Below are 20,575 nucleotides of genomic sequence, written 5' to 3' on the forward strand. Positions count from 1 at the left end.
AGCTAATGAACTAAAAGAAAAGGATTAATTTTAACCAAACAATTACAAAGGATTCAGAATTTCAAAACTCAGAATAATGAACAGATGAGTAATGTGACTCATTTAGCATCATAGGTTATCAAAACAAGTAAATAAAATATTAATAACCAATTTTCCACCAAAACTGTTGAGCCATTCAGAATTCTTGATATCAAAACTCAAAGGAAATGCTCTACCACAGAATCAAGTCATTTAATATGCTAACTTTAAATGAATTGCCAGTCATGAATACTACCGTTATGGCAGGTATCCTTCCATGTCTTGGCAAAAGGTTGAAATACTCTAGAAGTGCTTCCATCTCTCACAAAGGAGGAGGAGGAGGGAAAAGAGAAGAAGGGGGAGGGGAGGAAGAGGAGGGAGACGCGAGGGAAAGGACTTCTTCCTATGTGTGACTCTTGCACTTTATGCAAAATTCCACCTTTACATACACTGCACTATCACTGACACCTCAAGTATTTGCTTACACATCTCCTTTTCTAGGCACTCTCCAAGTAATATGACCAGAGTACTGGTTGAGACTGTGGACACTTGGGGCTCACGGATCTAGGTTCTATGTCAAGTTCAACTCCTTGCTGTTTGAAAGAGCAAGTCCTCTAAATTCTTTAAAGGTTGAATGCTTCCTCTGCTACTGCTACTGCTGCTGCTAAGTCGCTTCAGTCGTGTCCAACTCTATGCGACCCCATAGACGGCAGCCCACCAGGCTCCCCCATCCCTGGGATTCTCCAGGCAAGAACACTGGAGTGGGTTGCCATTTCCTTCTCCAATGCATGAAAGTGAAGTCGCTCAGTTGTGTCTGACTCTTCGCGGCCCCATGGACTGCAGCCTACCAGGCTCCTCTGTCCATGGGATTTTCCAGGCAAGAGTACTGGAGTGAGTTTCCATTGCCTTCTCCAGAATGCTTCCTCTAAAGAGGGATAATAATAAATTCCTGTCTCTTAGGGCTGTTTGAGAGGAAATGAAATAGTACATGTAAAACGACGTGCCCTGAATGCAGCAAGACTGATGATGATGATGATGACGATGATAATGGTGATGATGGTGATTTTCCTTCCTTTCCTTCCCCCACATCTAGCACAATTCCTCGCACATAAGAAGTCGTCAACACATGCTTCTTGAATTGAGTTGAACTTCTCCATGCTGTCTGTCTGATGAAGTCCTACATTTTCTTTCTGGAGAAGATGATTTTTGAGCAAAATCATACAGAAAATCTGATGCCTTCACCTGACCAGTACTTGGAGACCACACAGCCCTCTGTGCCTCCCTCTATCAACTGACCCACCGGCCACGAACTACATTCATGCTCTGCCCTGTTTGCAGCCTGCTACCTGCCTGACGGAGAATAAAATCAACCTTTCGCCAAACAGTGAGCTCCTTTTTTCTTTTGCTTTTCCAGAGTTAGGCATGTGGTAGGAAAACGATAAATGCTTGTGCCTCTACCAAGTCAATGGCACCTGTAGCCACTAACTGAACCCAAAGGGAGAGAGGTGCTCTCTCAAGGAAGGAGACAAGGTTCATATCAGATTCTCTGTCAACTTTCAAGCTCTATTCAGACCACCACCCCCGCAAGCAGGAAGCATGACCAGACCAAGCCATACCCATCCCTCCCCTTCTGAATCGTCACTGTAAATGAAACATGCTTGCTTGAGTGGAGGGGGGAGCATGTTAGCCCTATTTCCTCAGACATCCCATGAGCTCTGGGAAGGGAGGATTAACTAATTATAAATTCTTTTGCACATAACAAGGACATGTAATAGGCAGGAAACAAATATTTGATTTCTTGATTTAGTTCTGTTTTCCAGTGTGCTCGTAGTACTTCTCCAGAATCATCTAATTAATCCTAACTTGAGGAGAAGAAAGGCATATTGGATCTGCACAGACGGGAGCCAAGTCCTGGCACCCTCTGTGGTGTGAATGAGCAAGGGGTGTTCTTGCCGGCTTTGCAACAGTGCCTCTCTTTGGCCGGCACTCAATTTTTTGAACTAATGGCTCAGCACACAGAAAATTAGCATTTTACATAAACCAAAAACTAACTGCCAACCAAGTCTTCATGGCATTGTTAACCAATAGTAAACTGTACTCTGAGTTTTTTCCCGCTAATTAACTGGACTGAGAAGTGGCCCCAAGTCCCCCCAAAAAGAGGGTGGAGGGAACTAAGATCTCCCCTGTGATCAGATAAACCCGCATGAACGTAGATTAGGTTCACTGCAACTGAGAGCTGACTACTCTCGTTACAAACAGCTACAACTGACATTTTCAAAGAGTGTTAGCTAGACCCCTTGCCTCCTTCACAAATTCTTCTCTTCTCCCTTTTCACATCGAGGATTCTCAGGGGTCGTGGTAATACTCATCAGCCTCCACAGTCATATCATCTTTTGTTAGCTTTTCAAAATACTTTCATGCCTAACTGCTTATTTGACACCTGCAGCTACCCTCAAGACAGGTAGGCAAGATCAGATAGACTGTCTCACTTTCCGCAAGCACAAAGACTCAGAGTGGCTGGCGCAAGGTCACAACCAATCAACAGTGGAAGGGGGACCTTGACTCAGCCTTCCCTCCCTGCTCCTCCTTGTTATTTTACCTTGATGCTGACCAGTGGGCTCTCACGTTAGCCACTGAGCATCGTCCTACACCACGGCAGGCAAGAAAATGTCTCTGAGTGAAAGTGCCCTAGGTTTCTCAAGAAGAGATTGTGTGTCCCTGAAGAAAACATTGTCATTTGAATCCCCAGTCTTAACCGATGTGTTTCTCCATATTGAAGGCATGTTTCCATCCAAAATGGTTGACTGGGAGCCAATCGTGGTGTTCTAATCTTTGTTCATGCTGTCAGCGTGACATATGAAAGAAATATGAATAAAGTGACAGGATGAAAACACAGCTAGTGGCTGGTGTGAGACACACAGACAGGGTGTTAGCCCCACACTCTCTGCAACTGGGTCAAGTTAACACCTCTTTTTCCCCTACATATGCAGTGTGGAAAAGCTATTTATAAAATGTTTTTAAATATTTAGGACCAAATAAATCAATATTGTTGGAAAACACTTCCTCTGACCAGAACTCATTTACTTGCCCAAGTCCCATGTGGATAACAGAACCAAGAATATCAGGGTGATCCAAGACCAGGAATAAAACAGACGTTGGGCACTTGCTCCTGGAATGCCCGCCCGGGCTCGCTTTCAGTCTGCACACTGGCTGGTGACCCGGTGTGAAGAGTCCAACAACTGAACAGTGGTCTTGCGAATAATATTAAGAATCAATGTAGCAAAAACAGGCCTTCCAGAAATTACCTGACTCTGCAATTCACTTTGCTGCTTCAGACGAAGGTTTTCAGGTGTATCTGCCACCGTGGTGAAGGACTGCTTTGGGTAGTGTCTGTGGAGACATTTTTTTAAAGAACATAATTAAAATATTATGACAGCAAACAATGTTTTAACCCCAGTCATTTTATTCTGCCCTTCTGCCACAATGGCAGAGGTGTCTCTCCTCTTAGGTAAGGTCCTGTCTATCACTATTTTGATCCCAAGCCCTCCTCTGTTCTCTGGACTCTCTGTGACCCACTTATCCCCACTGTCTCCCAGAATTTCACCCTAGGCTTCTCTATGAGCTTCTTCCCGTCAGCACCCAAGCACGCACAAGGCTTTCCTGCCTCCATCTTCCCTCCACCCACACTACTCTAGCATGAGGTTCCAGAGTCCATTCTCTCCCTTCTGCCAAACTTCCTGACAAAGAGGCCTAAACTCACTGTCTCTGCTCATCTCTTCCAACTCTCTCGTCAGCGCTATGCATCGCAGCTCCTGCCTTCAGACACTCCTCTAGTTAAGGTTACAACGGCTTCCGGTGGCACAGAGGCTCCCACAGACATCTCTTGGTCTTCCTCTTGCTTAGCCTCTCCTCTGTCTTGAACTGTCCTCTTCCATTGGTGTCTCTGTCCCCCCACACTCCTTGCCTGGCTTCTCCCCTTCTAGCTGTTCCTCCTCTGTCTCCTGGGACTCCTCTCTGCTCATCCTCCTTCATGGTTCTAACAGGCTTTTCTTCTCTTAGTGATCTCCAGGGTGATCTCATTTGTTCTCACAGCCTTGGGTACCCCCAATATCATGCCAATCACTCCCAAATCTACATCTCTAGCCCAGCTTTCTCTCCTATGTTTCAGATCCACTGGCATTTCCACTTGTGTACACCCCATGCTTACCACAAACTCAGTCTGATATCCAACAGTCCATCACCCCACTACAGTCCCAAAATGAATTCTTTCCCCTGCATTCTCTCTTTCACCCATTAGTGTCCAGTTGACCACACCAGAAACCTGGGAGTAACCTTGACTCTTCACACATCTAATTAATCCATTGCCAACTCTATTGATTCCATCTCCTAAGAATGTCTTGATTCTATTTACATCTGTCTTCACTGAATTTTTCATTAAAGGCCACATTTATCTTTTAGGTAACTACCATGCTTGCCAATCTTGCCCTTCTAATCCAACTCCCCAAAGCAAACTTTCCAAAAGGCCAACCTGATCATCTGACTCCTGTGAATAAAACCTTCCCAGTGCTTCCCACTGATTAGAGAAAATAGTCCAGCCTCCCATCCCCCAAGGCCTCCATAGTCAGCCTTCTGCAAACTTCTCACTCACACGCCATGCTCTGGCCATGGAGCCCACCCTTCCCTTTCCCACCTCTACCCCCACATGCTTCTCCCTGGCCAGGAACACCCCCACTTCTTGGCTAACTCCTCTTTATCTCTTAGTTCTCGCCTTAAATTGCACTTCCTCCAAGAAGCCTTCCTGGTCTCACAAATGTGTCCTGGAATGTACTTTTCATCCCATTATAATTTTTTTCATATTCATTTGTATGCTCCTATTGACATATCTCTGTCTCACAGTACAAGGAAAGTCCTGCAGCAGCAAGACAGGCTGTCTTTCCCTTGTCAGAGCACACGCCACATCTGTCGGGGTCTGTCTCAGCATGAGTATGATTTCAACAAATATTTGTAGAAAGAAGAAGAGACAGGAGGGAAGGAAGGAGAGAGGAAAGGAGGGAGGGAGGAGGGTAAGAGAGAGAGGGTCAAGCCATATGACCATAGCACATGGCAGGCTACAGAACAGCTTCACTGTATTACATCATATACGATGACATGTATGCAAGCACCCAGACCCTCCTGGTGGTGAAGTGAGGGCATCTCCTCCCATGTGTGGTTAAGACACGAGTCAGGGCCTCTGCTCCCTATGCCCGGCTGGCACGGAGGGTACATCTCTGGCTCCTGTGACTCCATCACCACAAAAGCTGTGGAGCTCAGAGCCACCCCTCAAAGAGCTCCCATCCCTCCACTTCCTTCTCCCTGGACCCTCTTCTTGGTAATGTCCACCTTCCATCTCTTCCTGTGGTTACCCAAAAGTCCTCTAAGCCTCACTATTTCACCATAATTTCCTTGCATTTTAGAGCAGATACAAACCTAATTTAAATTTTTTCATGATAACTCAGGGTCATCTAAATAGACATGATCAGACCATGATACAAAACAGTAGTGCTTTCAAAGTTTACAAAGGTCAGGATGGCCTAACTGCCACGAGATTGCTTTTATGCCTGTTGACTGGCAAGAGAGTATTTCTCATACACAGAAGTCAGCCTTCCACGGTCCTCTGCCTTGCTGGTTTCCTTCTTCTAACCCAGACTAAGAAGTAGAGAGCAGTCAAGTTTAGTGAAACGTTGGTAAAACTAGAGTTACTGATTCAAGTGAGGAAGCTATGATAAGGCAAGACTTCCTTATCCTGAAGTCATATACTTGATGTCAGCCACACACTGGGAGCTACTACAAGGATTTTTTAATTTATTGAAGTATAGTTGACTTACAATATTATATTACTTTCAAGTGTACAACATAGTGATTCTTTATTTTTATAGATTACTTGGGGGGAACTGTGCTCCAGACAGGTGAAGCTCAACAGACAACTTCAGGGTGGTTGTTTCAGACCATGTGCAACTCCATCTTGGAAAGCTGAACTAAACTGGACTTTAACATGTAGCCACTATGTATGTACAGCTATACATTAAAGCTAAAATAACAACTTAGCACATTTCCTTTTTCAAAATACATTCTGCAAAATAAAGTTTCACAGAGATTTTCAGGACTTCCATAATGTTTAATTCAAAAAGTGTATGTACGTATTTTAATGACTTTTGAAACTGTAAGTAAAATCTACTCTCAAATGTGTTACAGAAAGTTTAACCAGTTGAGACTGTATTATACTAACTTGCAGGTCAACTCAGTTTAGGGGAAGATTTGGAGGGGACAATTTTCGCCTGCCATTTACGTTTGATTAAAAATTATGTTTAAAAGTTAAAAATTATGTTTTAAATTAAACACAAAATAAATATTAAACAGAATTTTTAAGGAAACATAATTTAAAAACTAAACAGAATTTTTATTGAACAGCATCCTAATATGGAAAAATGAACTGGCAGTGGTGGGGGGATTCGATTTGGTTTTTGGAATTTGGGATTTGGGATTCAGTTTGGAATCTGGTCCATATTAGGCAAAAATGTCTACTTGGATACTTACAAAACATCACTTGCCACACTTATCTCTCAATTTTAAAGTAACCATTTCATGAAAATAATCTATTCTCACCCTTTGACTTTATAATGGAAAAAGTGATAGATCTGAACTTATACCTGAGTGTAAATAAAATACCACTTTAATATGTTTGAAATCAGCAACCCAAACTAAGTTCTATTTGGAACAAGGTTTTACACCTTTGAAAAGAAAAACAAATTAAAAAGCTTCTACTGCTTTTCTTTATTTTTTTTTAAGAGGACATACTCTGCTCACCTGATAGCCAAAGCAACACATTTACTGATACACAGTACAATTATATTGAGGACTATAAACAGATTGCAATGCTTTGCACTTTTTCCAATATCTTCCCAATCCTAAAATTTAATGATTTTGTAATTACGGGTAACATAACTTTCTCTAAAGATGCATTACAAGAAGAAACTATCCAAATTTTTGACACAGAAGAAAAATTCAATCTAGTATTAATAGCCAAAATATAAAAAATGCTGAAGAAACATGGAATTCATATCTGAAACTACTAGGAGTCATGAGTAGTATAAAAAATTAAAACCTAAGACTTTGGGGACCAAAGTTATCTTCAGAGCTAGCAAAATTCAAGTGAGTAAGGTCTTGGGGGAAAATGCCTAACAAGCAAAAGATAGTGGAGTAGTCTCATGAGTTGGAACCATGAGACACAGACGTAATAAATGTAATTACAGAGAGGGCTGCACATACTGTTTATATTAAAAATAATAATTATAACATCTAGAGAAGCCTAATTAATTTTGCCAAGCTGGACACACCTGAAAACCCTGGATTTCTCATCGTCATGTTCATATAGCAATGTCCATCTAAACTAATCTGACGATATTCTGCTCTGAAGTCATAGTCTCAACTCCCAGTCACCCAACACCCCACTCCCAAAAGAAAAACAGACCCAGAAAAAAAAATGAGGGCTGAACGATCCCTCGTGGGTCACAGAAACAGAGAAGCAAAGCATTTTAAAACTAACTGATGGATATAGTTAATTCTAGCTCTTCCCAAACACTGCATTTAAATGATTGTAGAAGGGCTTCCTAAAATAACTGTCTCAAAAAGAAAGCTTCAGGAAAGATCATTTCTTCACTAGGCTTAGAGGAAGAATGATATTTTTCTCCTTGTCCATATTAGGGATCAGAACATGGGGCAGAAGCCATGGGAGCATGAAAAATGAATGTTCAAAGGGAATAAGTAAAAGAAGTAAAAAGAAAAAAATTACAAAAGATGGACTGGGTGAATTGGTACATTAATAAATTTCCTGGATAATAAAATATAATCATGGAAATATGAGAACTAACACATATTTCTCATATGTGTTATAAGCTGGTGGAAAGATCTGAAGAATATCATAAAATGTTTAAGCATCATAAATAGAAGCCTCTTAGCTGAAGTATGCAGGAATTGGACAAAGTGTATGTGTCAAGATGAGGCTGACAGCTGCAACAAATCCATGCTTCCATGAAATGCTACATTAAAAATAAAAAGAGAAAGAATCAAGATAATAACAGAAGACTACAACTGAAACCGCAAAGTTAGGTCACAAAAATAAGACTTCTGAATTTTTTCATCTCTGTGAGATTCGGTTGATAATATAGGAAAATTATATGCAAACATGAGACCAGAGCTGGGCAGAGTAAGGAAAACAGTGTAATAAGCAAATGGCACCCTTCATGGGGGCTTCCCTGACAGCTCAGCAAGTGAAGAATCCACCTGCCATTCAGGAGACACAGGAGAATCCCTGGGTCAGGAAGATCCCCTGGAGGAGGAAATGGCAACTCACTCCAGTATCCTTGCCTGAAAAATCCCATGGACAGAGGCGCCTGGTGGGCTACAGTCCATGGGGTCACAGAGAGTCGGACACGACTGAAACTACTTAGCAGCACAGCCTCCACAGAGATAGTAATGAGGCAGAACACCATCAAGAACCCAGGACCTCTCGCTTTTTATCCAGAGCCCAGGGTTCATGAGAGCGCTAGAGCCAAACAGCCTGGCTTTGGACCTGGCTTTTTCACCCATTGCATGCCTTTGAGCAGGTTTCTTGATCTCTCTGGCCTCAAGCTCCTCATCTGTAAAATGAACACAATGATAGTGCTTCCTAGGCTTGTTGCAAAATGAACCCCTGTAGAGCATTTCAGTGTCTGGCTCAGATAGGCACTCAACTGATAACAAAAAATATTATCATTACTATTACTTCTACTATCACTTTCTCTTTGCTTTACTGCAAAGCAACTTAACCTCTGGGTCTCACCGCCTTCCGTGCCATCATCTATGTAACAACGATAAAACACCCCGAGCTCTCTCACGAGCTTCTTGCTAGAAATGCATGAAATGGAAACCTTCTATAAATATGAGTTATGAGTAAACCACTTAGACATATAAAACTAAGATCATCATGAATTTATTTACCGTAAATTCTGTAGTATTGGTTCTCAATCACTGTCCCTGGAGGACAGAGGGCAACAGGCAATGTCCGGAGACATTTTTGGTGCCACAACTGAGGAGATGGTGAGGAGGCACATGCTTACAGGCATCTAGCAAGCAGAGGCCAGGGAGGCTGCTAAACATCCTACAATGCACAGGATAGCCCCCCTACTCCAAAATGTCAGCAGTGTCGAGGCTGGGAAACTCTACATAATAAATATAAATTTCTAACATTATAGGAGACCACTAATAAGACTGCTAGCTGTTCCCAGCCAATCTCTGATTTTTTTTTTTTTTTCCATTTTCATCTGCCTGGCAAAGTCAAATGGCCTGCCATCTCCCCCTAAACCTGTCCACAACCTGGGTCAGTCCCTCCTCCTCACCAACACTCAAGCCTACCCACCCTCTCCAGTTTTTTGTTTCCCTGAACACTGTCAGCTCTACTCAAACCAGAAAATCTAAGAACAGAGCTCAGGTGTCAAAAGTATTTGTTATTATATCATTATTTCATGAAGGCCCCTGAGCAGAAGAGTAAATACGGCAGGCCCCAGTGCTATTTATGAAAGGCCAGCTTTCAAGGTCGACCCCCAAGTCTAAGAACTTGGATTCCATGGGGTGGGGGCGGGGGGTGTTCCCGCCACCACCAGCTGATAAGAGTGGAGTGCTGTGCCTAAGCTGTTTGCACAGACAATACGGTGAAGCAGAATCCCCGCTTTCCTTCTGGGAGTCTGGAGTTTGCGTACATGCCAGACAGAAGCGCCTATGTAAACAGCCCCCAGGTGAAAACTCTGGGAGTGAAGTCTCTAACGAGCTTCAGCTGGTTGGCAACATTTGACACAGAGGGGGGACTCAGAGAACCCCGTGTTGACTTTCTGGGAGAAGACTCTAGAAGCCTGTGCTCAGGTTCCTCAGGACTCTGCCCCATGCGGCTTTTCCCTTTGCTGCTTCTGTATCTTTTCATTATAATAAATTACAGTCATGAAGCCTGCGAGACCGCCTAGATAATCATCAAACCTAGGAATGGTCTTGGGGACCTCAGGCCCTCTTCTGTTTAACAATACTCTTGAAAGAGGAAGGGTATTCACATTTTTAATACATTATCTGCTTTAAGAAAATGCAACTTCATCTCTAAGAACATTTATTTGTAATGTTTATATATTTGTTTATTCTTGGCTGTGCTGGCTCTTCACTGCTGCACAGGCTTTTCTCTAGCTGTGGCCAGCAGGAGCTGCTCTCTGGTTGCAAGGCACGGGCTTCTCGCTGCAGCGGCTTCTCTCGTTGCGCAGGACAGACTCGAGGGCACGCGGGCTTCAGCAGTCGTGCAGCACTTGGGCTCGTGAGTTTCAGCTCCCAGGCTCTAGAGCACAGGCTCAACAGCTGTGGCACACAGGCTTCGGTGCCCCACAGCCAACGGGATCTCCCAGGATCACGGATTGAACCCCTGTCTCCTGCATTGGTAAGCAGATTGTTTACCACTGAGCCACCAGGAAAACCTTCTTAACAACATTTAAAAGGCAGAAGGTCTGACCTCACATTATTAAATTGGCTCTTCAATTCGACCTTTCTGAGTTAGGTGAGGGCCTGATGACTTTTCTCTGGACCATTTTTTTATGCTCTGATTTTAACCAAGAAGGTAATTTTACCCAAAGGTCAAGATCTGAACTGTACTGGATAGTGGGGAGATGACAGAAGGTTTGTACATAATTTTAAGTATTTCTTCCAACTATGAACAGCTCCATTTTGTAGCAATAATAACTGTTCCACATCACTCAAAATTATCTTTAAAGAATGAAAAATAAAACATTTAAAAATAATCAGGCCCACCACCAGGGTTCTCTATGAAGCTACTTACAAAGGATATGCTTCAGCAAGAAAGAAAATAATTCCAGAAGGATAAACTAAAATGCAAAAACGGAATGGTGAGCAAATAAAATGCTAAATGCAATGCACCATACACATGCATATGAACACATACACCCACATACACAAACACAGTATGAAACAAGACCCTGACAAAAAGACAAGAGGGTAGTATGAGAATAAAGCATTCGGAGGTCCTCTGTTCTTCTGGAGAAAGGTTAAGACATTATTGAATTTTAAACTGTGCATAAATAAATGTGATAAAACCCTAAGGGTAACCACAAAGATTTATAGCACATAAATTCAAATCCTATAAAAGAGAAAAATCAAATTTTTTAAAAGCGCCAAAACTCTAACAATAAAATTAAAACCGGAAAGAGGACAAAAAGGAAAAAAGCAGCATAGAATAAACAGCAGCATAGAAAATAAAAAGCATAAAGAGAATAAAAGCAAATATAGCAAATAAAAGCAAAAGAGACTAAAAAGCAGCATAGAAATTTAACAGTCGGGAGAAACAATTCAATAATCACAAAACTGTAAATGGATTACATCTGCTGGCAAAACAATCAATATACAGTCATATTTTTAAACTCCACTATAAAATAGCAATCTCAAAATGAGACAAAATATACTTTAAAAATAAAGGCATTATTAAGAACAGAAGACATACATAGTGATAAAGACTCAATTCACCAAAAAAGCATTGGCTTAAATGTAAAGTTTTTAAAATATGTGTGTGTGTTTATGTGTACATCTATATGGAAAGACAGAAAGGGAGAGAGAGAGATTGTGTGCAGATGCAAAATTGATGACAGGAAAAACTGCCGTATTCACCAATATAGTGAGAGATTTCTATACCCCTCTCCCATTCATTGCTAGGTCAAGCAGGCAGACACAAAATGAGTAACTATATTAAATATGTGAAATATGAAATATGTGACAATAACACTATTAAAGTCTTCACACAGGGCTGGTATTCAACCTCTCTAACAACCAGTAAGTACATCATGGGCACCCAAGAATCAAAAGGGGTCTCAGAGCTGGTGGCAGGACTCACCAGTATGAACCTAGGACCACCAGTCTGCCTCTAATGCAGGAAAAAGTAGGAGGCCAACGTGTCCCATAAGGAGTGGCAGCAGAATCATAAAAAGCAAGGAAAAAACTGTCTCAGCTGTAACATCAATTCTTCATACGTGGATCCTGCCCTACTGGATACAGCTTCCCTGAGGATGCCTGCTTTGGAGTCCAGATGTAGTGAGAAAAGGAAATAGCATGAAACTGGGGTGAGGACAGAGGCAGGATGAGAGAGAAGAAGAAGAAAGAAAGAGAGAAAGACTATAACCTAGCCTGGGATCTGCCATCACACACTAAACAAGAGAAACTACTGCTAACACCGCAATGACCTCCAGGAAGAAAATGCATGGAGCAGGGGGCCCAGGAACCACGTGCTCTGCACAGAAAGGTTTCCAGGAGCAAAGGAGCAACAGAGACAAATGCAGCTTGAGGACCCTTGAGCCAGGCACAGCTTTGAAGACTGGATCACACCAGACCCACTCATGAAGGGATGGGGCCTCAGGAAGGGTGAGATGGAGCTACGTGGACAAAGATAGGAGCTGGTGCATTTACAGCTACACTGTGCTGTGTTCCCCCCAAACGAAAATGCTAACAGATTTGTTTAGAGATCTCCTCCATTGCCTAAAAAATCTGAACTGGAGCCAGCTCCAAATTGCCAAGGGCCTTCCTGTGTAAGTGCTTTTGCTGCCTGAGCACGCTTTGCCAGACACATCAGGGAGTTTCTCCCACCATTTTCTTTCCCACCTAGAGCCCCAGTCTCAGAAGACTGAACATCCAAAGCCACTCACTGGATTTCTTTTCTTTTCTTTTTTTGGCCACTCCGCACATAATGCAGGACCTTAGGTCCCTGACCAGGGATCGAACTAGTACTCTCTGCAGTAGAAGCATGGAGTCTTAACCACGGGACCACCAGGTAAGTCTCCTGGGTTTGGTTCTTCAAGGGTGAAGCATGTAGGGTCTCACATGCCTAGTGTCCATTTTTATTTCTTTCTCCAAAAGAACATCTTAAAACTTACGTTCACTTTATTGTCAGGATTTTGTTTGTTAAAGAGCTATCATGGAAAATCACACATTATGTAAAAGAAGGCGTAAACCTGGAAGTCTTTTTCCTTTGAATAAAAGTTCTTGGAAATTCCGTAATTATTAATAATTTGCAAAAACAATCCTATTTTGATTATCTTTTCAGATGTGGAAAATTAACACATTACTGACCTGGGAATTTTTGTATAAGCAAACACCTGTGGCCATAATACATCTCCGGTCAATAATATGCTAAGAAATTTTCATATCAAATATTTTAAAACTTAGATGATAACATGAGTAAAAACAATTTTACAGTATTTTTACTAATATTCCAGTTTAAGTGCTGCCAGGGAAACTAACATCTAATAGATAGAGGCATTTTAAGATAGTATCATTTTTACATGTTGGGGTCAATCTGGACATTTCCTACCTAATAACACCCCTTAAGTATAAGTTTGTTAGTGTATGACAAATGCTATTCAACATGAGCTAAAGACATATTCAAGTTTAAATGCTTCTTTCATTCTCTTGCTATGTCACTGATGTGATGTCTATTCATGGATTTCTCTCCATAGCCATCATCTCGTTCTTAATTCTACCACTAATCTTCTTCCCTGCAGCACCTCCATAAACAACTCACAAATAATGCCACTGGTTGCAAAACATCAAATTTATGATTTTAAAAAAAGATGGTGAATTAGAGCAAGTAAATGCGAAATGCTCTTCAGAAGGGAGGCTTACGAGAGCCGCTGGTAGATCACATAAAAGCGAAAAATGGATTATGATAATGCAGGCCTCCCGTACATGACATACAAGCCCAGCTGAAAGGAGGTACAGAAAGCAAACCCCTGGCTCTCCAAAGGGCAGTCAATAACCTAACGATTTACCAAATTCTCTTTCTGGCTGGAAGGGTCAAAAACCTGCCACCCTCTGATTTATTTCCTCGGCGGGACTCCATTGTAACCTCCATCGTGTGTTTACAAAAGAAGGCAGGATCAAAGGGATTACACGGTAAACCGACCACACTATGAAATGCTTATCAGCTATTGGAACATGTCACCTAGATTTTGAATTACTGTGTAAAAGGTGAGAAATTAATACACACACACACACACACACACACACACCCCTAGATGCTGTTGAGAAAAATACAGCTGGTGGAGAAGAGTCTGTGCCTATGCTGTTGCCAATACTGACGGTGGGAATGTACAAACAGGGGCGCACGTGCAGCCGGGCAGCCCTGTGATTTGTGCTCAGGACCGCTAAAAGGCAGCGGTGACCAGAGCCAGGAGGAACACATGCACAACTGGGACTCAAGTATCTGAGGCATTACCACAGTCTGAAAGATATTAAAAACACCAGTGTGGGAAGGAGAGGGTGGGACGAATTGGGAGATTAGGACTGACATATATACACAGCCATGTGTAAAATAGATAGCCAGTGGGAAGCTGCTGGATAACACAGGGAGCTCAGATCAGTGCCCTGTGACGACCTAGAGGGACAGGATGGAGTGTGGGGGCGGCAGGAAGGCTCAAGAGAGAGGGGATATATGTAAACATACATATATCTGAGTCACGTTGTACAGCAGAAACACACTGTAAAGCAATTATCTGCCAATTAAAAATCAATAAAATAAAAAACATTAATATTTGAAACGAAGTTCATAGAAAAACAGAACATTAAAAACACAAGATCACATTATCTTCCTTTGAGAAAAATAATAATAAATATAATTCCTATGATAAGTGCTCTGTATCCATAAAAATAATTATTTAAAGCCTAAAGATGGTGGGGGAAGCATAAAATAATTCTATGTTTTGGAAATATCTATGCAAACCTAAAAATGTGATATTATATCCAGTTGTGAATTTTTTGATAAAAACTTTACAGTCACAGAAAAATTATGGCCAAAAAAATCAAATAAATTGTGGGAAACTAAGAAGATGAAAAAGAGCCACCACTGGCATATTGGTATAGACTTCACCTGCATGTTACCCCCAGGCTCAGGGCAAACATCACTAATTCACACCACTATTCCTGAAGGGAAGTCTAACCACAAAACAGATCAACTCTTCTTTAAACATACTTTTTTATGGCTAATGATTATATAATTAAACGAAAACACAATAGGCCATTACATTGCCACTGTGTTCAGTGCCATGGATGAAGAGAAAAATGTGCAGCTTTAACCCTTTTCCATCACAGGTTAATGGTACAGGGGAAAAAAGAGAGAGTTTGTGAAAGGTCTGGATGAAGTGCTGTATTTTTAAAGAAATATAGTTATTACCTTCCATATATTTGACTCAAGTGGCAAGCCAAGCACTTACCACACAAAGTCCAATGGAAATATTTTTTAAATGTACCTAAACACAAGTATAATAAATATCCATACATACAGAGAAAGAGAATGCTAGTTGTTTAAAAACACAGAATGTAGAGAAGAAAGATTAAAGACACCTAAGTTGATGGTCAACAGAACAGAGTCAGAACTGTCGACCACATATAAGGGAGCTCTGGAACTGTCACCAGGGTCAACAGGGAATTAGAAGAACCATCTGACTCCTCAGGCTATTTCTTTCCCTTCTCCATTTACTTCCCATTCAGAGCAGGAGAGGTAATCACCCTGGAAGGAGAGGTAATCACCCAATAGACACTGGACCTATCTCTAAATAAAGTGAGTGGTCAGCTTGTGGACAAATCCTGTCTTGAGGTCTCAGACAAGGAGAACAGGCCTTGATGTGGACCCTGGGTTGGTGAGTTTTTAAATATTCTAAAGCACTTAATCCAGCCCTCCTTGCCTTTGCTTGTTTGTTTTTGCCTTGTATGTTTAATCCAAGAACTGAGGGGTTCTCCATCTTAGCTCGTCCTATCTGGTCACCTTAAGGATGCTGGCCTGTTGACTCCACCGGCAACTCGCAGCACCTGGAGAAGGCCACTGTCAGCATTCACGCTCTAACCAGGTAAGACCTGGTTAGGGAAGCAACCGTCCCAGCTACAGTGGAGATATACCTACGCCATACCGAAATCAATCCTGAATATTCACTGGAGGGACTGATGCTGAGGCTGAAGCTCCAATACTTTGGCCACCTGATGTGAAGAGCTGACTCATTGGTAAATACCCTGATGCTGGGAAAGACTGAGAAGAGGACAACAGAGGATGAGCTGGTTGGATGGCATCATCTACTCAATGGACATGAGTTTGAGCAAGCTCCAGGAGATGGTGAAGGACAGGGAGGCCTGGCGTGCTGCAGTCCAAGGGATGGCAAAGAGTCGGACACGACTGAGTGATGACCAATGACAACAACACCCTTCAGCCTCCTCCTCAATCATAAAAACAGAGACAGCCTTCAAACCACAACTGGGTAAGACAAGCCAACAGTAAGACAGAAAAGAACAAAGATGTAAATATGAGGGGGACAGGCTGTGTGTGAACAGAAGAGAACCCAGCAAGCCCTGAAGGAAATACAATTTACGCATGAGAACTCTGAAAATCATTCAAGAGGCTATAATATCATAGTACACTGAATATTACAACATAATCAAGTTGTATCAACAAAGAACAAATTATTAAGGAAAAAAGAGAAACCAAAAACACCAAAGAGCTACTAGAAAATCAACGAATAAAAATATACTCATTGAAATTAGTGACTCACATTGGCCGGGGATGAAGGGACTAAGTTGACTACAAAGGGGCAACTGGAGAATTTTGAAATGATCTTCGGCTCTAAAGGAAAACCAGGTGCCTAGCAGCACTTAGCAAAAGAAAACTCTAACATGCCCCAGTGAGATTTCAGAATTCTAAAAACAAAGAAAATCTGCCGAAATCCTTGGGGGGACAGGGGAAGTATGCCTACAAAGTTATAATATCACAAGTTTTATGAGCAAAAGTATGGCTTTGAAATTTTGAAGGTAAATAGTTTTATCAATATATCCTTGGTGGCTCAGACAGTAAAAAATCTGCCTCTGAGGCAGGAGACCCAGGTTTGATCCCTGGGTTGGGAAGATCCCCTGGAGAAGGAAATGGCAATCCACTCCAGTATTCTTGCCTGGAGAATCTCCATGGACAGAGGAGCCTGGCAGGCTACAGCCCATGGGGTCGCAAAGAGTCAAATACGACTGAGAGACTTTCACTTCACTCACTCAAGCTATGAGACAAAAATAGGACATTTTCAGTGAAGCCAATTCAAGTTTGCAACCAACACACTCTGTTTTTCAAATATTAAAACAGGACATTTTCCAAGATAACAATAAAATTTGAACGTGAATGTGAAAGTCACTCAGTCGTGTCTGACTCTTTGCAACCCCATGGACTGTATAGTTCATGGAATTCTCTAGGCCAGAATACTGGAATGGGTAGCCTTTCCCTTCTCCAGGCGATCTTCCCAACCCAAGAATTGAACCCAGGTCTCCCGTATTGCAGGCAGATTCTTTACCAGCTGAATCACAAGGGAAACCCAACAATAAAATTTAAGATATACCAAATTCAATGGCAGCTAAAAATGTGTTTTTTAAAACCCTGACTAGAGCTCACAGTAAGCAATGCATCTTATCCCACAACCCAGTATACACGCAGGTATATTTAAGATGCAAGTGTCCAAACAATACGACATCCATCCTGATGATCTCTAACATTTTCTACTTTGTTCTAGCATATTTCGTTAGCCCTTTTTGTTTAATGCTGGTCTCAGCCCACTAAATCAATATCCTGGCCCAGGAATGGGTCCAATCCACAGCTTGAAAAACACAGAACTTAAAGAAGCAAGCAAGAAAAAATAAATTAAAAATCACACACACACACACACACACACAAAATCTGAGGATCCACTCAACCTCAAAGTGTGGGGTACTCTGTTGACTGGCAGGATTTAAAGGCACAGAATGACATGATCAGAGAGGATTCCTGAAATACCAACTGATTTTTTTTTCTCCCAGTATTTTCCCTTCCATCTCCCCAAGCTCTTGCTCACTCTGATTCATTCCAGAGTTCACAGTCTCACTGGCAGATGGCAGGAAGAAAGCAGAAAGGGCTGGCTAGTCTTTGCTTTTGTATCTCCTGATTTCTGTGACAATTAAGGAGAGGATGTTAGGTGGCCCTTGAGGGGGGAAATAATCACGGAGAGAAGAGCGCCCTTAAGAGAACATCAGGGCTTCCCTGGAGGCTCAGTGGTAAAGAATCTGCCGGCTGATGCAGGAGACACTGTTCAATCCCTGATCTGGGAGAATCCCACATGCCACGGAGCAACTATGACCGTGCGCCACAGCTAGTGAGGCTGTGCCCTAGAGCCCGTGAGCCGCCAACTGTGAGGCCACGTGCTGCAGCCATGAAGCCCACGCGCCCCAGAGCCTGTGCTCAGCAACAAGAGAAGCCACTACAAAGAGAAGCCCGTGCACCACACCGAGAGAGCAGCTCCCGCTTGCTGCAACTAAAGAAAAAACCCAGCAAGAATGAAGACTCTACACAGCCATAAATAAAGAGGATTCATTCAGATGACGAGGGGAAGGGAATAAAGAGAACAGAAAGAGAACTATGCACCTAGGCCCGGCTCAGAGCCCCCAAGTCCAGGCAGAAAGGGCCAGAGGCAGCCCTGAGAGCCAGTGGCCTGTGGAGCCTGGGGGCCAGAGTGGCCCAGTCTGTTCTTCCAGACAGGACACAGAGCCACGGGAACCAAGAAGGCCGTGGACAAAGGAACAAGAGACATCTCGGGGGTGACCTGTGTCAGCCTGGCCTAGAGAATCAGGTGATGAGGACCATCACGGTCCTGGCAGCAACCTCTCAGTAATTCAGCAACAATCACAGGGAAAGGGGGATGAAATCTTACATTTATTTAACACTGGGTTTTCATCACCCCATCAGAGTGAGGACTTGAATAGAAATTAAGTCATTATAGGAAATTAAAGTTACATTTCTGGTACATTTTAGTTCTGGACTGGGACTTAATTATATTTCCTTCTTACTGAACCAAACCACAAATATATCTATTCTCCCAGGAAGATTTTAACCTAACTTTCAGTGTTGTTTTATAAGATTTAATTTTGCAGGATGAATCTATAAACAAAGCACAAAAAATTATAATTATTGCATAAATATTAATATTAAAAAGTTTTTAATTGCTAAAATGGCAAATATCAATCAATAAACACCAAAACTTTTCCTCTATAATTCTGAAGAGTTTAAAGGGATCCTGAGTCCAAAAATATTGAGAACCATTGGTTCAAACTACTGTTAGTGAAATTTTGTCACTTTAAGCCATAAACATTCTAATCAACAAAACTATTTACTGGACTGAAGTAAAAGCTACACATTAAAGAATTCTCGTTTTGTTTTGTTTTGTTTTTGGCCATGCCATGTGGCATGTGGGATCTTAGTTCCCAACCAGAGATCGAACTTGCATCCCTTGCATTGGAAGTGCAGTCTTAACCGCTGGACTGCCAGGGAAGTCCAAGAATTCTGGTTTTAGACTAATTTTTGCCTACCCATGAAATCCAGAAAGTTCAGACAAAAAAAATAGTTTTAATAATTCACTCAATTAAAAAAAAAACTTTAATAACTTTCATCTGAATTTTCAGATTCTAAATTAGTGATGTTCAATTTAATATGATGGTGCTTATTAATTATTTGAAAATATTTCAATCAGTTCAGTTCAGTTGCTCAGTCGTGTCTGACTCTGCGACCCCATGGACTGCAGTATACCAGGCCTCCCTATCCATCACCAACTCCAGAGCTTGCTCAAACCCATGTCCATTAAGTCAGTGATGCCATCCAACCATCTCATCCTCTGTCATCCCCTTCTCCTCCTGCCTTCAATCTTTCCCAGCACCAGGGTCTTTTCCAGTGGCTCAGTTCTTCGCATCAGGTGGCCAAAGTATTGGAGCTTCAGCATCAGTCCTTCCAATGAACACCCAGGACTGATTTCCTTTAGAATTGACTGGTTTGATCTCCCTGCAGTCCAAGGGACTCTCAAGAGTCTTCTCCAACACCACAGTTCAAAAGGATCAATTCTTTGGTGCTCAGCTTTCTTTATAGTCCAACTCTCACATCCATACATGACTATCGGAAAAACCATATCTTTGACTATACAGACCTTTGTTGGTAAAGTAATGTCTCTGCTTTTTAATATACTGTCAAGGTTTGTCATAGCCTTTCTTCGAAAGAGCAAGCATCTTCACCAGCCCAGGTTGGATGCATGAGACAAGTGCTCGGGCCTGGTGCACTGGGAAGACTCAGAAGGATTGGATAAAGAGGGAGGTGGGAGGGGGGATCGGGATGGGGAATACATGTAAATCCATGGCTGATTCATGTCAATGTATGACAAAACCCACTACAATATTGTAAAGTAATTAGCCTCCAATTAATAAAAATAAATGAAAAAGAAAAAAGAAAAAAAGAAATAGCAAGCATCTTTTAATTTCATGGCGGCAGTCTCTGTCTGCCCAAGACAGATTTTCTTTGGAGCCCAAGAAAATAAAGTCTCTCACTGTTTCCATTGTTTCCCCATCTATTTGCCATAAAGTGATGGGACTGCATGCCATAATCTTAGTTTTTTGAATGTTGTTTCAAGCCAGCTTTTTC

At 42.0% G+C, this 20,575-nt stretch overlaps 1 protein-coding gene across 2 annotated transcripts in view; it reads right to left on the bottom strand.

Annotated features, from left to right (window-relative positions):
* Positions 1 to 20,575, bottom strand: part of NEBL (nebulette) — a 380,361-nt gene that overhangs the window by 242,019 nt on the left and 117,767 nt on the right. For both annotated transcript variants that reach the window (XM_043478745.1, XM_043478744.1), the window contains exon 3: positions 3,324 to 3,408. In XM_043478745.1, coding sequence (XP_043334680.1) covers positions 3,324 to 3,408 — 85 coding nt within the window. The remainder of the gene's footprint in view (positions 1 to 3,323; positions 3,409 to 20,575) is intronic.

Source organism: Cervus canadensis, chromosome 10 (assembly GCF_019320065.1).
Source record: "Cervus canadensis isolate Bull #8, Minnesota chromosome 10, ASM1932006v1, whole genome shotgun sequence".
Classification (NCBI taxonomy): Eukaryota; Metazoa; Chordata; class Mammalia; order Artiodactyla; family Cervidae; genus Cervus; species Cervus canadensis.